Here is a 20,987-nt window from a genome sequence, read left to right as displayed (position 1 = left end):
CATACGGCAAGAATATCCTAGTAAGAGAAATGCTGTCACTTTTAATAATTAGGACCCCCTCGAGGGTTGCAACGGGTGATGCTCCAATATGAATAATACTGCAACGTCGACACTCGTTATTCTTGAGCCATTTAATCGATAGACCTGGTAATATTTCAAAGGCATTTTCCGATGCATCTCCGTACAAAACTTCAATAATAAGCGTAGAAATATTAGGTATTGCACTCAAGTTAACTTTAATATCATTGAATTCAGTAACCAAATATAATCTAACATTTTGGACTGCCGGACGACTAAATAACATATATGACCTAGGTCTTCTGGCAGGGGAGGGCCTAACACACTTTTTCGTTTTGATGGGATATAAGCCGCGAGTACGATGCCACTATTTATTATCTTAGTTAAATTATGTCCCTTACCCGTCATCACATACGGTGGGGTAATGACGATATTCAGTAGCCACTCGATGTTTGCTTCGACCATAGTCCATTTTTTATCATCGTTGTGAGTAATATTGTACGAAGTGTTTTTAAGGAGTCTACTACCGTCGACATCACTTAAATCTTCTAGATTACCCGCTTGTATACATTATCTTGTAAGTGTAAAGCATATAACTTACCATCGGTACCGGGGCTACCGAATCCTTCTGTGTCTCCGAGATCGGAAAGCGCAATTGTATTACATTGTCTGAGCATTCCAGGGCCTGATGAATCAACCATTATTTATAATATGGAGTGTGACGCTTAAGTATCCTATATGTACAGATTGGTGTTTTACATCTAATACAGAAATTTTGAGGTCTGAAATAATACCCCGCTTTAATTTTTTATATTGTAATGTTGAGAAAGAGTCCATTCTACCGCTATTGTATTTTTCATCTTTGACTGGAATAGATCTGAGCAGAGTTGAAGGACTTTCAGGTATAATAATGAGTTTGCCAATACCACTATCTTCAAATATCCATATCTCATTATCACCCCTTGCATCATTTATATTGGTCCACCGCTGGTAATACGTTACATCACATAGAGCGACTTCAAGTTGACCATCCGAATTATCGATAGTATGAAGCAGTTGAATAGACTGACCATTTGTTACTCCCGGGAGTGTAACATACATATTAAATATACAATGATACTATATCATAACTTAAATATGGAATCAACCATTATTTATAATATGGAGTGTTACACTTAAGTATCCTTTATGTACAGGTTGGTGTTTTACATCTAATACAGAAATTTTGTGGTCTGAAATAATACCCCGCTTTAATTTTTTATATTGTAATGTTGAGAAAGATTCTGTTCTACCGCTATTATATTTTTCATCTTTCACTGGAATAGATCTGAGCAGAGTTGAAGGACTTTCAAGTTGAATATTATTCGTCGTACTGATTTGATCAAGATGGATGCACAACTCTTTATAGGGAACTAAATCGGGTAATTTAACCCCTGTGCTGTTACACCGGCTAATATCGTATCTCCACTCCATCCAAGTGTAATTGCTAAGTTCTCGTAAAGCTTTAGTTGCTTTTTTCCAGTGTCTAATTTCAGCATTCCATTCGAATCATTTTGTGTGAGACTAACTCCATGGGGCTTAAAATTTTTATCATTGAGTGAGCATAACTCGGATGCATCAGATATAAAAATTTTTCTGATAATAAAAAACCCTTTTCATCTAATATCAATATCTTATTTTTACCTCTTGCAGCATTTATATTGGTCCACCGCAGGTAATACGTTACATCGCATAGGGCGACTTCGAGTTGACCAGCTGAGTTATCGATAGTATGAAGCAGTTGAATAGACTGACCATTTGTTATTCCCGGGAGTGTAACATACATATTAAATATACAATGATACTATATCATAACTTAAGTATGGAATCAACCATTTTTTATAATATGGAGTGTTACACTTAAGTATCCTATATCTACAGGTTGGTGTTTTACATCTAATACAGAAATTTTGAGGTCTGAAATAATACCCCGCTTTAATTTTTTATATTGTAATGTTGAGAAAGATTCCGTTCTACCGCTATTATATTTTTCATCTTTGACTGTTATAGATCTGAGCAGAGTTGAAGGACTTTCTATTTGAATATTTACCGTCATACTGATCTGATCAAGATGGATGAACTAAATCGGGTAATGTATATCCATCAAATGTTGTCTTGAGTACTGTTATATCTCCATCTGCAAATCCAAGTGTAATTGCTTTACATCCTTTTCTCCAGCTTTTAAAATCAGCATCCCATTCGACTCATTTTGTGTGAGACTAATTCCATTGGGCTTAAAAAATTCATCATTGAGTGAGCATACGCTGTAATACCCATCAGGTATAATGTGTTTTTTACTATTTATTACTGTCTTATTATTACCTCTTGCATCATTTATATTGATCCACCTCGGGTACTACGTTACATCGCATAGAGCGACTTCGAGTTGACCATCCGAGTTATCGATAGTATGAAGCAGTTGAATAGACTGACCATTTGTAATTCCCGGGAGTGTGACATACATATTAAATATCGAGATACATTACTAATCAATCAATTATAGTAACTGCCTCTGGTTTTGATTTTTTCGTTAAATTCCCTGATATCTTTGAAAAGTACAGGGTCACAGCAACTATTGATTAAATGGTGCACGATTGGTTTCACAATCCGATGCAATTTTGGCAGAATCAATTAAACTTTGCCATATGGTGTGCCACAACGGAATGTGGTGTATCTCTTTATGGTCCAGGATTTGAACTGAATAAGTCTGTTGCAACATTTCACGTGTACTATCAGATTAGACGTATACTTAAAGAAATTAGTACTGGATTGAGCATGGAATTCCACAAATAATCCGTACAATAGGTTCGCGTATGAGCGTATTTGTCAGGAATTTAATATTTCTAAGAGTAAAGATTGGCGTATTAAAGGAATTAACCATGGTCTAGGTGTTCCGTACAGCGGACAAAAAACTGTTAAAGAAGTCAGCGATGATTTAGTTAAAAAAACTCATCAACCATTCGATCCATTTAAGTTGTTACAGAAAAACAATCTTTTTGTAAGATTGCATAATCTTAATCATGGCTGGGAACTTTCGAGTAACGATTGGAGAGGTTCTCTTATGAGTTTTAAGGTTGGTTTGGCTTATATTGTTACAAAATTTATACAAATGAATGATACCGCAAACGCTTGGAATGAATTTCTTAATGATAAAACGGAAAATAATTTTACTAACCCAGGAGTTGTAAGAGTTAATGAATCAATAAGAACTTATGTATGGGCAATTCTCGGTGCACAATCGCAAACACGAACATCCATTATTGGTTCTTGGACTGCGTTCGATGCGCAGAAACAGTTTGTCGCAAACGTGGAGGACGCCATTAATTCACTAGTTGACATACCATTGTCTATAAAGCGTTATCAGGATGTATTACAGTACGCTCAATCCAAAGTGGACTACGTTTATGCGCCGGGACTATACATGTCTCCGAGTAATATGGAACTTAAGATTGGTCAAGTGATAGGCTATAATGATAAAATTGTTATTGCTACCGATCAACAAAAACCAGGTATAAATTCAGATATTAATACCGAATTAATAACGCAAACAAACACAGGCGAAACGGGAATAGTCAAGTCACAAATATCTACTATCGCTCAACCATCTACTAACGCACAACCACAAGTACCACCGCATATTGCGTCTAAAAATCAACAACATATCGATGAAAAAAGTGGAGTCGCGGCTGGTTTACTCATGATTTGGTTAAATAGTTCTTAGCGAACTGATTTGGTTAAAGGGTCTTTAGCGGATACGTACAACAGCCCTGCAATTGCTACGACCAGTGCCCACAAGTTTTGACTAAGCCAAGTGGTGGTCTTAGCTAAAAAATTCAAGAGCCAGGAAACAATACTCCCTATTATACCGGGAAGTGCGGACGCGGCTTTCTCAGCGAGCTTTCCCAGTGCTGAACCTAATGCTTTTAAATGCTTTTTTATCCACTCTTTAATACCATCCCTATCAGTAGGGGGTGATCCGCCACTACCACCTGTACCGCCTGTGCCACCGGTTAACGCGAGAGTCAAAGTCGATATAATAAATCCCAATGCGGTTAAAATACTAGCAATGTTTATTCCCTGTTCTCTGAACAATGTTTTAATTTTATCGGCCAGTGTAGTGTCATCGTTGAGGACTTGATCGATAATTTCTCGAATTCGACTGATTTGTGAACAAAGTGCCTTTCTTTTACCGTAAGCAGCTTCGAGGCGGGCCGATCTTTCGTCTTCTAAGTTACGCAATCTTTCTGCAACGCAAGGTCTACTGAATTCATCACCCGCCTGTTCAAGTTTTGTCTTTTCATAAGCTATATGCTTGTCGATGTCGGATATCTTGGCTATATCATTGATGAGTTCTCCCCGCCTTGTTTGCATTGCCTTGTCAAGACCTCGTAATTCCATAATACTGAACTCCAAGACTGTAGAATTATCGTAGTAGGTATCCAAGATTTCTCCGAGTCCGTCCGAGGCCACCTTTCGAGCTTTCTTCCAAATTATCTGTGTTACCGAGTTCAGTACGCACAGGCCTAAGAACCTTAGTAGTCTTCACGGAAAGTTTTGCTCCTCGTGAGTAGTCTACAAAACCTAATTCATCACGAACAGTGCTGATACCGTGTTAAGCGGCTATCGTAGGCAAGGCTAGGGGCTTACGAGTATGAGAATTCATAAGATCAATATCTGGAGCGCCACGCAGTCGCAATATTCCTTTACTATCTGATTCAAACTTTGAATAGTCACGACCAATAGGACTAACATCTTTAAAGGTATCGTAATAATCATTAACGGTTGATTGTAAAAGTTCATCATTAAGATTCTTAAAACTGGTTTCATCAGTACCCTCTTCGATTGTACTAGTATCAGTTATGTTATCTAGATTAAACTCATCCATTTTTTATATTAAACATATGGTTATATAATTTCAATATAACAATGTCTTCGCAATACGGACGCAAGTTAAACCCACAACGTAGACTTTGAGATCCATTAGGGGTCATAGCAATTCGTCAGCCAGTAACTATAACTAATAACCCGAGTACCATCGATCAGAATCGAACGCTTCTGGTTCGCTTTCCTAATCTCGGTCACACGATATTGTTAGTTCCGGGAACTGTCTGACTAGCATTTACGATTATTTTGACTTCTACCGACGTTAACAGGGAGCCCGTTCAGAACATAGGCCGTGCTATTGTTAAGAAAATCGCGATTAAAATTAGCGGTAATGAGGTTTTGAGTATCAACGATAGCGATATATACTATTGTTACATGGATCTCTGGAGAACGGATAAAGAGCGGGAAAACTTACAGTACCAAGGTATTTGTAATCGGAACACATTGAGACTGCGTGTAGATGCTTCTAGTGGTGATGGTACCGTCGTAAAAGATCAGGCAGTTGCCAACGTATTAGGTAACCAATTCTATATTCCCCTAGACTTTGAATTACTAGATTCCCACATGCCCTTTTATCAAGCATCCTTAGGCGATAGGTTAGAATACAAACTCACTTTTAATGACTACAGCATAGTAATCAGAGCTGCTGAAGATGCTAGCTATTCCATTGACAATATCTCGCTGGAGTATGATATGATAACAGATCCCGAATTAGCCAGACAAATTCGTAACCAGTATACAGGAAGTTTAGCCATTTTGTACGATCGCGTGCTGCAACATCGAAAGATCACCAGGAACAAAAAAGATACGACGTGGAATATCAATCTAAGTGCCAACGAGATCGTTGAAGGGTATTTTAATGTTGTTCGAGAACCCCTCCGATGCATTTTAAAGAAATACCGAGAAGTTCTGCAATCCCAAGATTACAAAAGTAGAATTGACTATCGAGGACGTTCCTAATCAACTATATAGTCAAGGAATGCTAGCGTATCAACAATGGGATGAGATTAAAAAACTCCCTTCTATAAAACGAAGCCCAGAAGTTAACGCGGTCGTGAAAGATCTGTCCCTCGGGTTGTATCGATGGGTGAATACCTCACCACGAAGTATGCGCTATGGCTTGAAATGCGAACAACGGACGATGACGATAACTACACGGCAGTGGGAGGAGAATAGAAAATGCTAGTGAGGGTGTCACTATACAGATAACGAAGCTCCAGGAATCAGCTGGTAAATTAAACATATATTTGTACGTGATTATGGATGCGCAACTTAATATACAGAATGGACGATTCGTGCAAGCAATTTATTAGTAATCTGTTACCTAAAGAACCACACTGCGCTATCATATGCGGGCAAACGGGTTGTTGAAAAACAGCTTTTATTCTAGATATTTTACAAACTCATTATCGGGACGTTTTCGATCATATTATTATTCTGTGCCCGACTATAAGCGTTAATAAAACATACCTATCCGGGCGATCGTTTACAATACTGTTTACGAGTATGTCACGAAAAATACAAAGGAGAATCAACCCTTTTCGTAATAGACGACTGCAGCGCGAGTAAAGAACTCACAAAAAAGAAAGATATGCTTTCGTATTTAGCATTCTCTGGACAGCATACTCAACATAGCGTTGGGTACTTACTCAAAAATACAACTCTGTCCTGAAAGATCTCAAAGAGCAGACCAAATGGATAGCCCTGTTTCATTGCAAAGACCGAGATTCATTCGAGGAATGTTTACGCGAAAATGATGTTATTTATACTAAGCTCGAATGAGATAAAGTCAGAAAACTGTTAGCGGCAACGAAGCACTGTAAACTCGGATTAAAAACCGATCAACCAGCTGCTTATGCAATTGCTTAGCAAAATGTGGCAAAAATGTAGCAAAATGTAGCAAAATGTGGCCAAAATGTGGCAAAATTATAGCAAATATAGCAAAATTATAGTTAAAATACGATAAATTGAACATTAACAGTTAATATGACATAATGTGGTTTGAAATCCTCATTCTTTCGCAACAGTTCATTATTATGGGATGTATTGGATATGCCATATCATATTATGTTAGACTTAAATATCTCCTTAGGTATTACATTATGGAATGCGACGAACTCATCGAACAAATGCTCAAAGAATCTGATCAACATGCAGAAGAACCTATGACAGATAAATCTTTAGATAAACATAGAGAAAGACCCGCGGCTTTGGTAGCCGGTGGAAAATGTTCCCAATATTTGGGGGAAAATTGTACCATCGAAAACATTGATAACATGACCGACAAAGAAATTAAAAAACTGTAAACGCGTTTCGAGTCTAGACTGGGAGCTACCATGACTAAAACGATAGGGTCGGCTATATTACAACTATACACAGTCGTAGCTAGTACGTTTCTACCTATCCCAGCAGAACATTGCATGTATTTATGGAATCTCTCGAGAAAGAGAAAACACCACAAAAACAACCCGGAGTTACTAGGAAAAAAACCCAAAACATCTCTGCAGGCAGGATGGGAGGACTCGCTTGCAAAGCGAAACTAATGAATAATTCAAATATTGATCCGATTAAAACATGGGCACTAGTAGGAGTTGTTGCTATAGCGGCTGTATGGTTGTTTTATAAGACCTAAGAAGAGAAAATTTCATCCCTGATGTCACAACAACAAGTACAATTAGAGGTTAGCCCTCATATAATGCTATAAGAAGCATGACTACTCCAGTTACAGACGGTAAAATGTTGGTAAACGCAACGTATCATTCAGCGGTGGTCACCGGCTTGGCCATTGGCTATGTCCGTATGGCTAAAATGATTACTAAAGCCACACCTCCATAGCTAGATTTTAATGGTTATGATATCAGTATGGCCGTTCTTCATATAGGATTGGCTATGGCTACAAAGGATATGCTCATCAAACAAGGGCTTATCCCGGAAGACATAATGAAGTAATTAAACATTTGAATATTTTATATTATTGAACATGGCATCAATTGCGATGATGGTCGGTGCAGCTATTGTTAATGCTCTAGCTTTTTCGGGGAGTTATTTTTTATTTTCTAGTATGAGAGGTTCGGAGCAGAAAAGACAATAAAGCATTAGAACAACTTGAAAAAGCTCAGTCACAATGGGCGCAGCAGAGAATGGAGAGATTAGATTTTATTCATGAAGAACTGCGTAGGGAGGGACATTCAATTCAAACGTTTAAGGATGTCGAATCTGCCATACATGAATACTTCCTCGTTTATGGGAAAGAAATTGACCCAATACCGACACCAACAATGAGTCAGTTTTATACACCGTCAGAGGAACAAAAAAAACGCAAGGTCATATTCGTGATAATTGGGTTATCAGTTGTTGCAATTTTCAGCTATACAATAACTACGCATAAACCATGACCTAGAGTGACAGCTAACCAATAAATCACCATGACTGCTAATCTATAAATAGCGTTGACTGCTGTGGGTATTTATAGCTACACAATAACTACGCATAAACCATGACCTAGTCAGAGTGACAGCTAATCAATAAATAACCAGTGGAGATGTGGAGATTTACGTTTTATACAAATGATACGATATGTGTATAATCATGAATCTGCGTAAATATACACTCATGGGGAAATCTATTCAATATTAGAAGCCATCCGTTGGTATTTACTGTGGCGCCCACGCTTATAACATATGAAAGGGGTTTAAAAATTATGTTTGTCAAATGTAGTTACAGTTTATGTAAGAGTCACGGTGCTGATAAGGTCAGGAAGCAGATTATTTACTCTAGGAAGAGAGATTACATCAATGAGAGGAATAGGTTGGGGAGAATACGTATTCATATATGAAAAATAACCATTTAAACAAATAAATCATTTTGTATATACCATGGTCACAATGTTTTTTGTCAGAGAGTTGAAGGCTATGGCAAAACAATGTGGTCTACATGGATATTCTCGAATGAGAAAAGCTGAATTGATAGATTTACTCTGTTTGGAATACAACAAACCCCAGACTGTTAGAATACTCAAAGCTCAAGCAAAAAACAGTGGGCTGAGAGGTTATTCTCGAATGAGAAAAGCTGGATTGATTGCTTTACTAGATAATGATTATCAACAACAAGACGATGTTGATAAAAAACAACAAGAATTAATATTTGTACCCAAATCCGCCGGCCTTGGTAAATATCTAAGAGGTTGGAAGATGGATATCAATTCCAACATGGATATTAATGATGTTGAGCCTATCATATCGAGTAAAATTAACGAGGAGTTAGATGATTTACATAGTATAAAATACCAGCTGACGATTAAAATGTCATTGAGTAAAAGTAGCGCAGACAATAGCACCGAATATACCAAACCATATTTCTGAAGCAATCAAGAAGTTATAACCAAATCCGATACTATAAGCTCATCATTAGATACATCAATTCAGAGGATACAGGACACTTTAGAACTAATAGAGGTTCTGGTTGGGGCGTGGATAAAATCAATAGTTTATATTTAGATACAGCAAATTATATGCCCTTCAAAGGTGGATCTTATATAGATTTACCCCCGTATTATAAAAAGAAAAAAGCCATAATTAATGTAAAAAATAAATCCGATGACTGTTTAAGAATGATGATAAGATCTGCATTGTTCCCCGTAGATTCTAAAATTGCAAATAGACCTTCTAGCTATCCTCAAAACGATAGACTCAACTTCGATGGTATAGACAAACCTACACCAATATCACAAATTGATAAGGTGGAAAAGCAAAATAATTTAGATATAAATGTTTTCGGACATTATTCTAAAGGAATTGTTGTACACAGGATAAGCTCCGCTCCGGAACATATCCCCAGAATCAATTCATTTCTGATCGAAAAAGATGGTAAATATCATTATACATAGATAAAGAGTTTAAGCAGACTATTATGCGATCAAACAAAACATGCAGGAAAGAAATATTTCTGCGAAAGATGCCTAAATGGGTACAGCAGACAAGATCTGTTAGAAGCGCATCAAGAAGACTGTAGAGGTGTTTGACAGACTGCTATCAGGATCGATATGCCTAAAGAGGGAAAAAATATATTAAAATTTGAACATTATTGTAATCAAATGCCAGTACCGTAGGTAATTTACACCAACTTCGAAGCGCTTATCAAACCCATAGAAAATAATCAAGATAATAATCAAGGTAGTAGTTTTACGTACAAAACTCAAGAACATATTCCTTGTGGGTTTGGATATATAGTTGTAAGGTATGATGGGAAAACAACCCCCCCCGTGATTTACAGAGGTCCCGATGCAGCGGGAAATTTCCTAGAATATCTACAAAACGAAGATAGAATAATCAGGGAAAACTTATCGTGTAAGAAACCCATGTGTATGACGAGGGATAATTGGAGGGCCTATAAGAAGTCAACGAGTTGTCATGTTTGTAATAAACCCCTGGATGGAGATTCCGTAAGAGATCATTGCCACGTCACAGGTAATTATCGGGGAGCCGCACATAACAAGTGTAACTTGAAACTAAAAATGAATTCTCAAAACAATACCCATCCCAGTTGTGTTTCATAACCTTAGAGGATACGATTCTCATCTCATCATGCAAGCTATCTCAAAGACGGACGGTGGCTTAACATGCATTCAAAATAATATGGAAAAATACATATCGTTCTCGTTGACTTAAACTATACCTTATAGGGACAAGGATGGGAAAGCCAGAATAAAGCAAAGTAATGGGCTTAGATTCATAGACTCCGTACAGTTTCTGTTATCTTCCCTGGACAATTTAGCTAATGCGAACAATACCGATGACTTTGCGATAACAAAAAAATATACCGATAGGTTAACTCGTCATTTGTTGCTGAGAAAAGATGTATATCCTTACGAAAATATGGATGATTGAGTCTAGATTCGACGAAACTAAATTACCACCCCTTGAATCATTCTATAGTAACTTAACAGAAACTAAAATAACAGATGCCGATTATGAACACGCTCTGACGGTGTGGGATAAATTAGGTTGTAAGAATTCAGGCGATTATCACGATCTGTACTTAAAAACCGATGTACTGTTACTCGCCGATATATTCGAGATATTTTGAAAGACATGTTTAAAACAATACGGCTTGGACCCGGCATGGTACTATTCCAGTCCTGGACTATCTTTGGATGCATTGTTGAGGAAGACCGGTGTAGAACTAAAACTACTCACTGATAACGATATGCACTTGTTTATTGAGAAAGGATTAAGAGGTGGTATATCGATGGTAGCGAAAAGGTATTCTAAGGCTAATAATAAATTAGTGGAAGGATATGATCCGAGTAAACCCGACACGCACATATTATATCTCGACGCTAACAATTTGTACGGATGGGCTATGAGTCCACCTTTACCCACGGGTGGTTTTGAGTGGGTCGATGATATCGATGCGAATAATATCCCCTCAGATTCCGATAAAGGGTACATACTAGAAGTTGACTTGGAATATCCAAGTTCGTTACATAAAGACCATAACAATTATCCGCTAGCTCCCGAAAGATTAATGGTTAATAAAGACTGGATGTCGGAATATCAACACTCCTTGATGGGTAATACTAGGTTAGCTAACATAGAAAAACTTGTACCAAATTTGATGGATAAGACAAAATATATAGTTCACTACAGAAATCTCTAGTTATATCTATCGTTAGGTATGAAACTAAAGAAAATACACAGAGTTCTAAAGTTTGATCAAAGCCCTTGGATGGAGCCCTATATAAGGCTGAACACAGATTTAAGAAAGATAGCTACCAGCGATTTCGAAAAGAATCTATATAAGCTCATGAATAACTCAGTATTTGGTAAAACTATGGAGAATCTAAGGAAGCGTGTTGATGTTAAATTAGTTAGATCTAATGAGGAAGAAAGACTCAGGAAACTTATAGCTAGTCCGGATTTAAACAGAAGCAACATATTCGATAACGACTTAGCTGCGTTGCATATGCAGAAGAGTAATATAAAATTCAACAGACCGATGTACGTCGGTATGAGTATTCTCGACTTGTCAAAACACTTAATGTATGACTTTTATTACAACGAACTTAAGAAGCAATACGGCGATAGATGCGAGGTGTTATATAACGACACAGATTCTTTGTTGATGGAAATACAAACCGAGGATGTATAAAGATATGGCAGAAAAAATAGATATGTACGACACGAGCGATTACCCAAAAGATAATCCACTGCACAGCGTAGTAAATAAAAAGGTGTTAGGTAAGATGAAGGATGAATGTGCTGGGACCCCTATAGCGGAGTATGTCAGATTAAGACCTAAGATGTATTCTATAAAGAAGTCTGATAATGGAGAGATAAGAAAAGCTAAGGTTGTTAAAAAGTATGTAGCCACATCCACTACTGTTAAAGCTTATTTATACGTTTTGCGTCTTACCTTATCGTGGGGAAGAAACAAGAGGTCAGCCTGATGAACTTCATTCGTTGTAAAAATATCAAACTTCTTCCTAAGTATATAATGCGGTGCCGGTAAATATATTTACCATATTGCTTGTTTCTTTAACCAATCCTTGGCTACATCTTTAGATACCTTAGCCGCGGTGGCTAATTTTTTTATTGCTCCTACACCTTTCCAATATCCTTGTGGGCTATAGTAAATTTTATTCATTATTAATTAATCATTTTTGCATAAAAAAATGCCACCTGTAGTAGCGGTATATAAATCCAGCTCCAGTGGAGTTGCGGCAGAACCCCTATTACCTATAAAAATTTATATCATGGTATCATTGATTGACTCCAGGTGGTGGTGAGCTAGAGTCAATTTAACTTAATCTCATGACTATTGTTGAATCGCATAATCATTTTGGCATAAAAAATGACACCTGTAGTAGCGGTATATGTATATAAATCCGGCTCCAGTGGAGTTGCTGCAGAATCACCATTACCTATACTACTGGATGTGTTTGGGTGAGGCGTTTTGGGAAGCTGGAAATGGGGATGGTTTCCATGCCAGGATCGAAGAAGAAGGATGAAATACATAGTGTGAGGTTATAAGTCTAAAAATATATAAATTCCTTTAACCCCCTGGATGCCACAGGGACATATATGTCCATCCTCTACAGCCCTCACTTTGAAGTCGAATAAAATTCAAAATACATCATGCACACTAATACAATTCACAGTTTTGAATAAGGTGGGAGATTCCCTGTTCTGTGATATCATCCACTGGCATTTTAGGCCAAGCAAAAGTACTAAAAATGACCTCTGAAAATTAGGTACTTCGTAAATGTTGCCATTTTTTACACATTACTAAATCAACACTCACCGCGTTATTTACAGCATGTTTTGAAATCTAAATTTCGGATATTTACTCCAATTTCAAAAACAGCATATTAGTGATCACGGGTATCTGTCCTTTATGAAAACACCAATGATCATTCCAAAACATCTCCAATAACCCTAGAATCATTTAGAATGTTTTGGAAAATACGCAAAGACGAACGCCGAAGTGAACTTTCCGCCATATTGGATAGTGTTTATAAAATCACGTTTCAGGTACACCGTTTATGAGGCGCCTGTAACATCACGTATATTTCAAACTTAGCTGCGATACATACATCCTTGAATTCCTCATACATTTTAGAATCAAATGACCAGTGGTCTTTGTCACCAATGTGAAGTGGCTGGATGAAATCAAGCAAAATAAGTTAGGTGTGAAAATGAACGCTGTGCTCAAAAAACTGCACTTGTTTAGAATGTAAACAAAGCTAAATACAGATTTTACACAGTGTAGCATTTTCTCCTATTTTGAGCTATCCATTTGTCTATTCGTTCAATATATTGGCTCAACATTTTCAGAATATGCATGGGAACAGAATCGTAGGGAGAATTAGGGAAATTAAAATAGATACATTGACAATTTCAGTTGAAAATATCAAATTGTTGCAAAGTTACCATCCTGTATGACCACATGACTGACACAAAATCAAGCACAATGACAACGGTATTTATCGAAATTTCTGACTAGTTCGGTTTGTTTCAATGAAAATTATAACTACAAATAACAGTACATAGATTGTCAGAATGTTTCTGATTACTTAGATGTCACATTTATGTATATACGATCCCTGAATCAACGAAAGTCCCCTCGTAAAATCCTGCGTACTGTTGACAGTGAAAACGCCATTTTGTAAAACTGGGTCACGGGTAGTGATGTCATACGTCAACATTGTTGTACATATTTGGTAATTTCTTTGAGGTGACGGCCCTTGAATGAGAGTGCACACGATCATTGTACCATGTTGTTTACAGTTTCAGTTATGATGTAGATTTTGCATATCTTTTATACATTTTTTCACACAGTTAATTTCACTTTGGACATTTGTCAATGTTCAAAATGATATCATACGTAAATATAGGCCAAAACATGTATGAACGAACCTTTGATAATCTTCTTTTTGTTTGAACATTGTTTACATAACAATTTGGGGCGGTCGGGTAGCTTAGTGGTTAAAGCGTTCGCTCGTCACGCCGAAGACCCGGGTTCGAATCCCGACATGGGTACAATGTGTGAAGCCCATTTCTGGATATTGCTGGAATATTGCTAAAAGCGGTGTAAAACCAAACTCACTCACTCACTCACTCACATAACAATTGATAGGTTTTTAGTGCCGAACACGATATTTCTTTCCTTTGGACAAGTGTTACAAGATGAAGTGTAAAGGTAACTGTAGCATATACGTATTTCTTTTTGGATGTGCAATAGTCAATATTATAAGTTCATATTAGAAATGTCCATGAATTGCCGCTTAATTTTATTTTATAACTAAAACTGAAAATATTACTTTCACAAAATGGATAATATTTTTTCGGTAAAATATATGCATACTTTTCAGAAAGAATTGTCTTGGTCTTGGAATTGTTTTTTTAATGTCGTTTGATACACAGAACAGTGATATCTAACGATTCGCCAGGTGCGCGTTAGTCACAAATAATTTACGAATTATTCCTTTCGTTTTGCATTATATAATCAATGGGTTTATTCTTTTTTCAATATAGTGATCACAGGATAGTAAACTGTTTACTTAATTTCTCCAGAAATTGTAAAATGTATTAGATAAAATCCATGCCAAGTACCCCGTTGGGTCAACCTCATACAATTATCCTGATAATTGTATACCAATAGAGCCTTCTTTGCATCTTTTATTGTGTAATTCTGAGAGTGAGTGAGTATGGTTTTACGCCATTTTTAGCAACATTCCAGCATTATCACGGCGGGGGACACCAGAAATGGGCTTCACACATGTAATTCTGAGACGAGATGAAGAGAAATAATAACATAATAATGAACAAATATATGTCCAATATTGAATATAATTTTGGTTGTTTTGACATATTCTTTTGGGTATTTCATTACGTAAATTAATGCCAAACAGGTGCATGTCTTGTCCAATTAAGATACACTATAAACTATCTAATTGTTTACATATTCAAGACATTATTCACTTGGTGAAAGCAGTAATTTTATGTTGTGTCGAAAAAGCGTCAAATTCCTTTTTAACACATCAAGATTTTCCATACCATGAACAAAAATTATGGGAGATATATATTAATCAAAATACCAGTGTCGTCTTTCTCCGATGTTATCAAAGACATAAAACCAGCCATGACATCAAAAGGAATGGTGTTATTTATATGGTATTTCATTACATTTGATGATAAGGCTAGTACTCCATGAATAATGGTGCAACATCAGTGAAATTACACTTACACAATCAGGAGAATGTTGGAATCTAAGGACTAAGTTATAGGTTAGATAGGGCCATCCATTTCTCTATTACCTCTTTTTTATGAAGTACGATTTCATGATTTCTTATGGGTTTTTTTATAACTAAACGTATACAGTTTCAATATGGATATTTGTGTTGGAATGGTTTGGTTCCTCGTGAACGAAACACCACGAAAATACATTGTCCTTACACACAGCTAATTCTCACCATTTGACCTGAGTTACAATCAACTAGTGCTAAGTATAGCGGAGTTATAGCCCCTTTTCTTTGTACGCATGTAACCTCTCTGTCGCCTTTTGACGTCATAGAGAAAAATCAGTTTTTATCATTTACGGCATGCTATTTTTGGCATTGAATGTATGTCATTATACATATGCATGTAACTCCATTTGATATATAGTTATGTCGTTCAGATATAAGGCAGTACTTTGTTTCGCTGACAGTTTCCGTAAAGCTTCGAAATAAAAAGAATTGTTGCACAGTACTTTTATCGGTGTATGTTAAAAAGAGGAGAAATTTACTGTTTTTCAACGCAGAATGAATTCTTGGACAACACTTAGAAGTGTATTTTTTTAAAACCGGTTTTATATTTGCAGTTTACTTTACACCATCTAATAGGAAATTAATATTCTCCACCTCTGCGTAATTTTATAGCCAATTCTCGCACAACCTTCACTTTTCCGATCTTAGGAAAATGTGGGTCAGAAAAAAAAACCCGACTTCAAGAGGTTTAAAGACATTAATACGTATCATGTGACCCCTGTTCAATTAATTCATGGTGAGTGAGTGAGTGAGTATGGTTTTACGCCGCTTTTAGCAATATTCCAGCAATATCACGGCGGGGGACACCAGAAATGGGCTTCAGACATTGAACCCATGTCGGGAATCGAACCCGGGTCTTCGGCGTGACGAGCGAACGCTTTAACCACTGGGCTACCCGACCGCCCTTAATTCATGGTGACATATAGCTACTTTTCATATTGTGGCTGAGGCTAGATTGTGGTACACCAGATACCTACACTATTTTGGTTAGGAGTGTGTGAGATCTTCTTCCTTAGTAACAGTTTCTAAGTTTTTCAGCAGCCATTTTTAGCCGTCTCGCTAAATTTTAACAGGGGGTTTGGGCGACTTGCCCCCAATACATGCTGGAGTGAAGATAACACCCTTAATTCAAAACAGTATACTATTGAAACATGTTCAAACTTTTTAACGCATTTAATCAATTACACTATTTTCTATTATTAACAGTTTTTATCCACCAATTGTGGATTAGTCCACTTTTATATGTTAACTTCCTGTTATGTGTTTACTTCCTGTTATATGTTAAATTCCTGTATTGGGACGAAAAGATCATTGTGCATTGGAACTCAATATTTTCATATCCATTAAATGTTCCTTTGGGTGCGTTTTGGCGCACTCTTTCACTCTTGCGTTTTGTCACACAGTCCTGTCCATAAACCATTGTAATAAAAATTTGTCCTTTTCAGTCACCTGATTTAATGAAAAATGCTACATGTGTGTTTAAATGTGTCCCCAATGCATGTAACTGATGAGGCTGCCGCACGCCATAATGGAACTTCTATTTTCGAGTAATTATCAAAATATTGATAACTGATTTTCGATGTTTATGAATTTCATTGATATTCAGCAAGAAACTGAAACAAGTTATGCTCATATACATCCCCACGTCACATGGTTTCATGCCTCACCCCTTTTCCAGACCCAAAACAATATGTGACCATTCGCTTAAAGGGACAGTATGTCGACGGTTCTGTGTGTTTTTAAATCACGCATGAAATCATTTCAGAGTAGGACGTCAAATGCTGATTCAATTCTCAAACCAAAACAATAGAACTCTGCACAGCAAAGCCGACAATGAAACCGCTGTGCAACTAAACTGGCTTCAGACATATTATTTCATAAGTGGTAAACTGAAGAGAATCGCATGTGTTTTTGTCATGGATGAGTTGCAACATACTAATTGGCAGTTTGTTTAGATTTGAAGCTAGTGTTTATCAAAGCCTATATTACAATATAGATACGCCTCAGTTGTAAGAGGCCAATCACTCTCCCACACTTGAGTTCCTTGTGGTCTGAGCTTTGTACCTCTATCGCATCATCACATCTTACAGTTCATTCATGTGTTTTTCATGTGTTTGTTTTTGAATACACAGTGCCTTTCTAGAAAGAGGTCAAATGTTATAAATGGAATCACATTTTCCTCATAAAGTACCAATTCTAGTGCTTTTGGGGGGGTGATTCCCCTCTGGGTTTTGAGAACAAATCCTAAAGCATGAAAAACTATTTTCATTTGTGTATTCATCCTAAACGTGCTGTCATCGAAGCTCTATGAAAGGATAGCAATACGGTCACTTTGATGTGTAAAGCTATATTGTTATGTACCTCACTGTCGCAGTTATTGTAGTATGTCTATATATTTATGCTTACCAAAACGTAAAACGCACCGAATATCAGGACTGTCTGTTCTTATTTCAGAAGAAGTGTGTTTGTTTACAAACAAGGGAAAAGTTTGGTCTTGTGAATAGCCTACACCCGCCGTGTGGTCACATTCTGTCACAGAATAAGGTGAGCATAGCCGAGTAAGCTCGGGGGTTATTGGCTATTATTTTAAAACAATGATTTTACAAACACCATGCTTTTCAACTTAGTGCATGGCGTCTGCAATGGGGACATGTTTTTTCAGAAATGACTGACGTTACATGAACGAAAGTTTGCATGCTTGTGTAAGTGATACTTATCAAAACTTGAGTTAAAAAATGATGCCTAAAAAAAACACATTTTTTTTACAAAGTTATGGCCCTTGACAACTTTTAGATAAATTTTTGTTGATATTAATTATTATTTCATGTAATATATCAAACTCTTGCTTGAAACGTCTACATTTTGCTTTTTGACATGATTGATATGGATCCGTTGTCGACTCAAGTGTCCAAGAAAAAAATTCAATAAATTTTTAATAATTATTAAATCTAACGGTAAAATATGACAAATTGAAATGAAAAAACATATATTTCAGACATTGTGAAAAGTGATAGATTTAATAAAGAATGATATGACATGTAGTTTCATAAAAAAATATACTATCTTGACGTGGTTATGGCATGGCTGGTCTACCGGCCTGTGGTGTCTGGGGACTCATGACGTCTTGGCCAGTGGTTGAAAAGAGTAAATGAGTTAAATGACACTTCAAATCCTACTGAATACATCAAAGTGTTCGCCACTTGCCACTTAAGATATGTTGCAAATAATGTTACACAAGGTATGCTGGTAAGATATTCAATAAGTAATGAAAACATACCTCAAAACCTACTTTCACACCAATTCACATCTTGATCAAACTTGATCTGATGATAATTTGTGTCAGAACAATCGTATGCACCAAAGATGCATCGGTTGTGCATCTATGGTTACCCTGACTGTAATGGAAGAGCTCAAAATCATGTGACTGTAACAAGATGGTGCCTGATAGCATTATCACTATAAAATGAAAAAGATATGATCATTTGACCATCCGAGTGTTTACAGAAATAAATATTGGCCTACCTTTAGAATACAGTACCACAAACTTTTCAAACACCTCACAATACCCTATGACATAATTATTAGTATTTTGTTGCCATTAACACCGGCGAAACAATGCCTTGTGACATCGGGAGTCATAGTGTGTGCATAAGCTCCTCTCAGTAATCTGTCATTTCTCCATGTAATGTCATAGAATAAGCCCAGCGATGTTTGGAGTTTTGGAATATAAGTTTACTCAATATAGCTGATATTTTTTTTTCTTAATTCAAGAGGCTAAAATGATCAAAAATGGGAACTACCCAAGGTAATATACACATATTATTTTTTAGATTCATTATTTTTCATGATTATTTACAGGAATGCAGCTTTTAAGGTGTATCATATTGGCACTGAACACATCCAAATGTACCCGGTGTTAGGTTAGGTTACCCTGAACTCTATCCTTAGCCCATGGATCCTCCTTCGTTCCTCACAATGATCCATATTATCCTTACAGCTACCACAATTTTTTGTCACAAAAATTGCCTGAAGAATACTTAAACACCATGTCATTCATGAGTTCCCGCGAGTTCAACATCTGACGCCTGGAGCTGTTGTCAGTCGCACCATATCGCCTCATTCCTCACCACTCAGCAAATGCTCAGTATCTTGTTGATTACAGAATAGGATGCATGTACCAAATGACATCAGGATCACTCATAAGTGTCCGTTGACTAAAGTCACGAGACACCATGGCTACCTGTAACCTTTGTAAGTGTTTGTCACCTTTTGAATGTTCAGTTCCGTAACGGCATAGGCATGACTAGGTATTTTCACTTACTTTCAGATTCTCTAGGTGCACCACGTCCGAAATCACATTATGTGAAGATAACTACCGAATTGCTTTTACCCTCCCATTTGAAGATATGCCAATGACCAAGTCAAATATATCAATATAGACACTTTTCATGGTGGGGACAGCACGGTTAAACAGATCCAGATTTTAAAACAGAACACCTTTTACAACATGATAACCATATGTATATGATACATGTCCTATAACAATCAACACTTACTCGTCTCCAGTAGATGGTTTGGGATATCAATCTTCTTTCTTGGCTCTACTAGTCGCACTGTGTTCAATAATAAATCCCGACTCATCCCAGATTCATCTCTAGGACTCATTTCAACTGAGACAGGCCTTGAGCCTGCTCTGACAACTGCACCTAGGGTAGGCATTATGCTTGAGAGAAATATGACAGTCGTCAAATTGTGTTATCCATTCATGATCAAGATTACAACTGCACACTCAAGCTAAATGTTATTGAGATGCCATCCGGTAGCCATGTTGTTTACAGTGGAACTACATTAATGAGAACCAAAACATAGGCCACCACTCATTACGTTCAAAACCATCACCTATATAATTTCGAGTGGATATTATGGCATTGACTAATGACATATGCATTCAAAATACCAATAAAGAAAACGCGAAATACAAAATGAATTTATAAAAACAGCGTATTAATCGCAGGATTTAGTTCCGCGGTTGCCAAGGAGCCAGTCCATATTTATGCTTTCAACTCATCCACATGATTAAACACGTTTACAACAAACTATAATCGTAATAACAATCATTTGTAACTAGCCAACACAAAATATAACCATGATATCATTACACTAATATGAATTTAGTTTATCTGATCTCAATAATAACCCAATCAACTTCATATTGTCATCCTTGAAACTTATCGCATTA

At 36.8% G+C, this 20,987-nt stretch overlaps 1 protein-coding gene across 2 annotated transcripts in view; it reads right to left on the bottom strand.

Moving 5' to 3' along the window:
• LOC139470382 (cilia- and flagella-associated protein 221-like) overlaps positions 1-20,573 on the bottom strand; it is a 219,124-nt gene extending 198,551 nt beyond the window's left edge. For both annotated transcript variants that reach the window (XM_071252801.1, XM_071252802.1), the window contains exon 1: positions 20,305-20,573. In XM_071252801.1, coding sequence (XP_071108902.1) covers positions 20,305-20,467 — 163 coding nt within the window. In that variant the 5' untranslated portion in view covers positions 20,468-20,573. The remainder of the gene's footprint in view (positions 1-20,304) is intronic.
• Positions 20,574-20,987: the final 414 nt, after the last annotated feature.

The sequence above is a fragment of the Haliotis cracherodii genome, unplaced genomic scaffold, assembly GCF_022045235.1.
Source record: "Haliotis cracherodii isolate W230 unplaced genomic scaffold, xgHalCrac1.p SCAF_20, whole genome shotgun sequence".
Taxonomy (NCBI): domain Eukaryota; kingdom Metazoa; phylum Mollusca; class Gastropoda; order Lepetellida; family Haliotidae; genus Haliotis; species Haliotis cracherodii.
The sequence above is the reverse complement of the archived record's forward strand: the minus strand, read 5'-3'. Positions and strand labels throughout refer to the sequence as shown.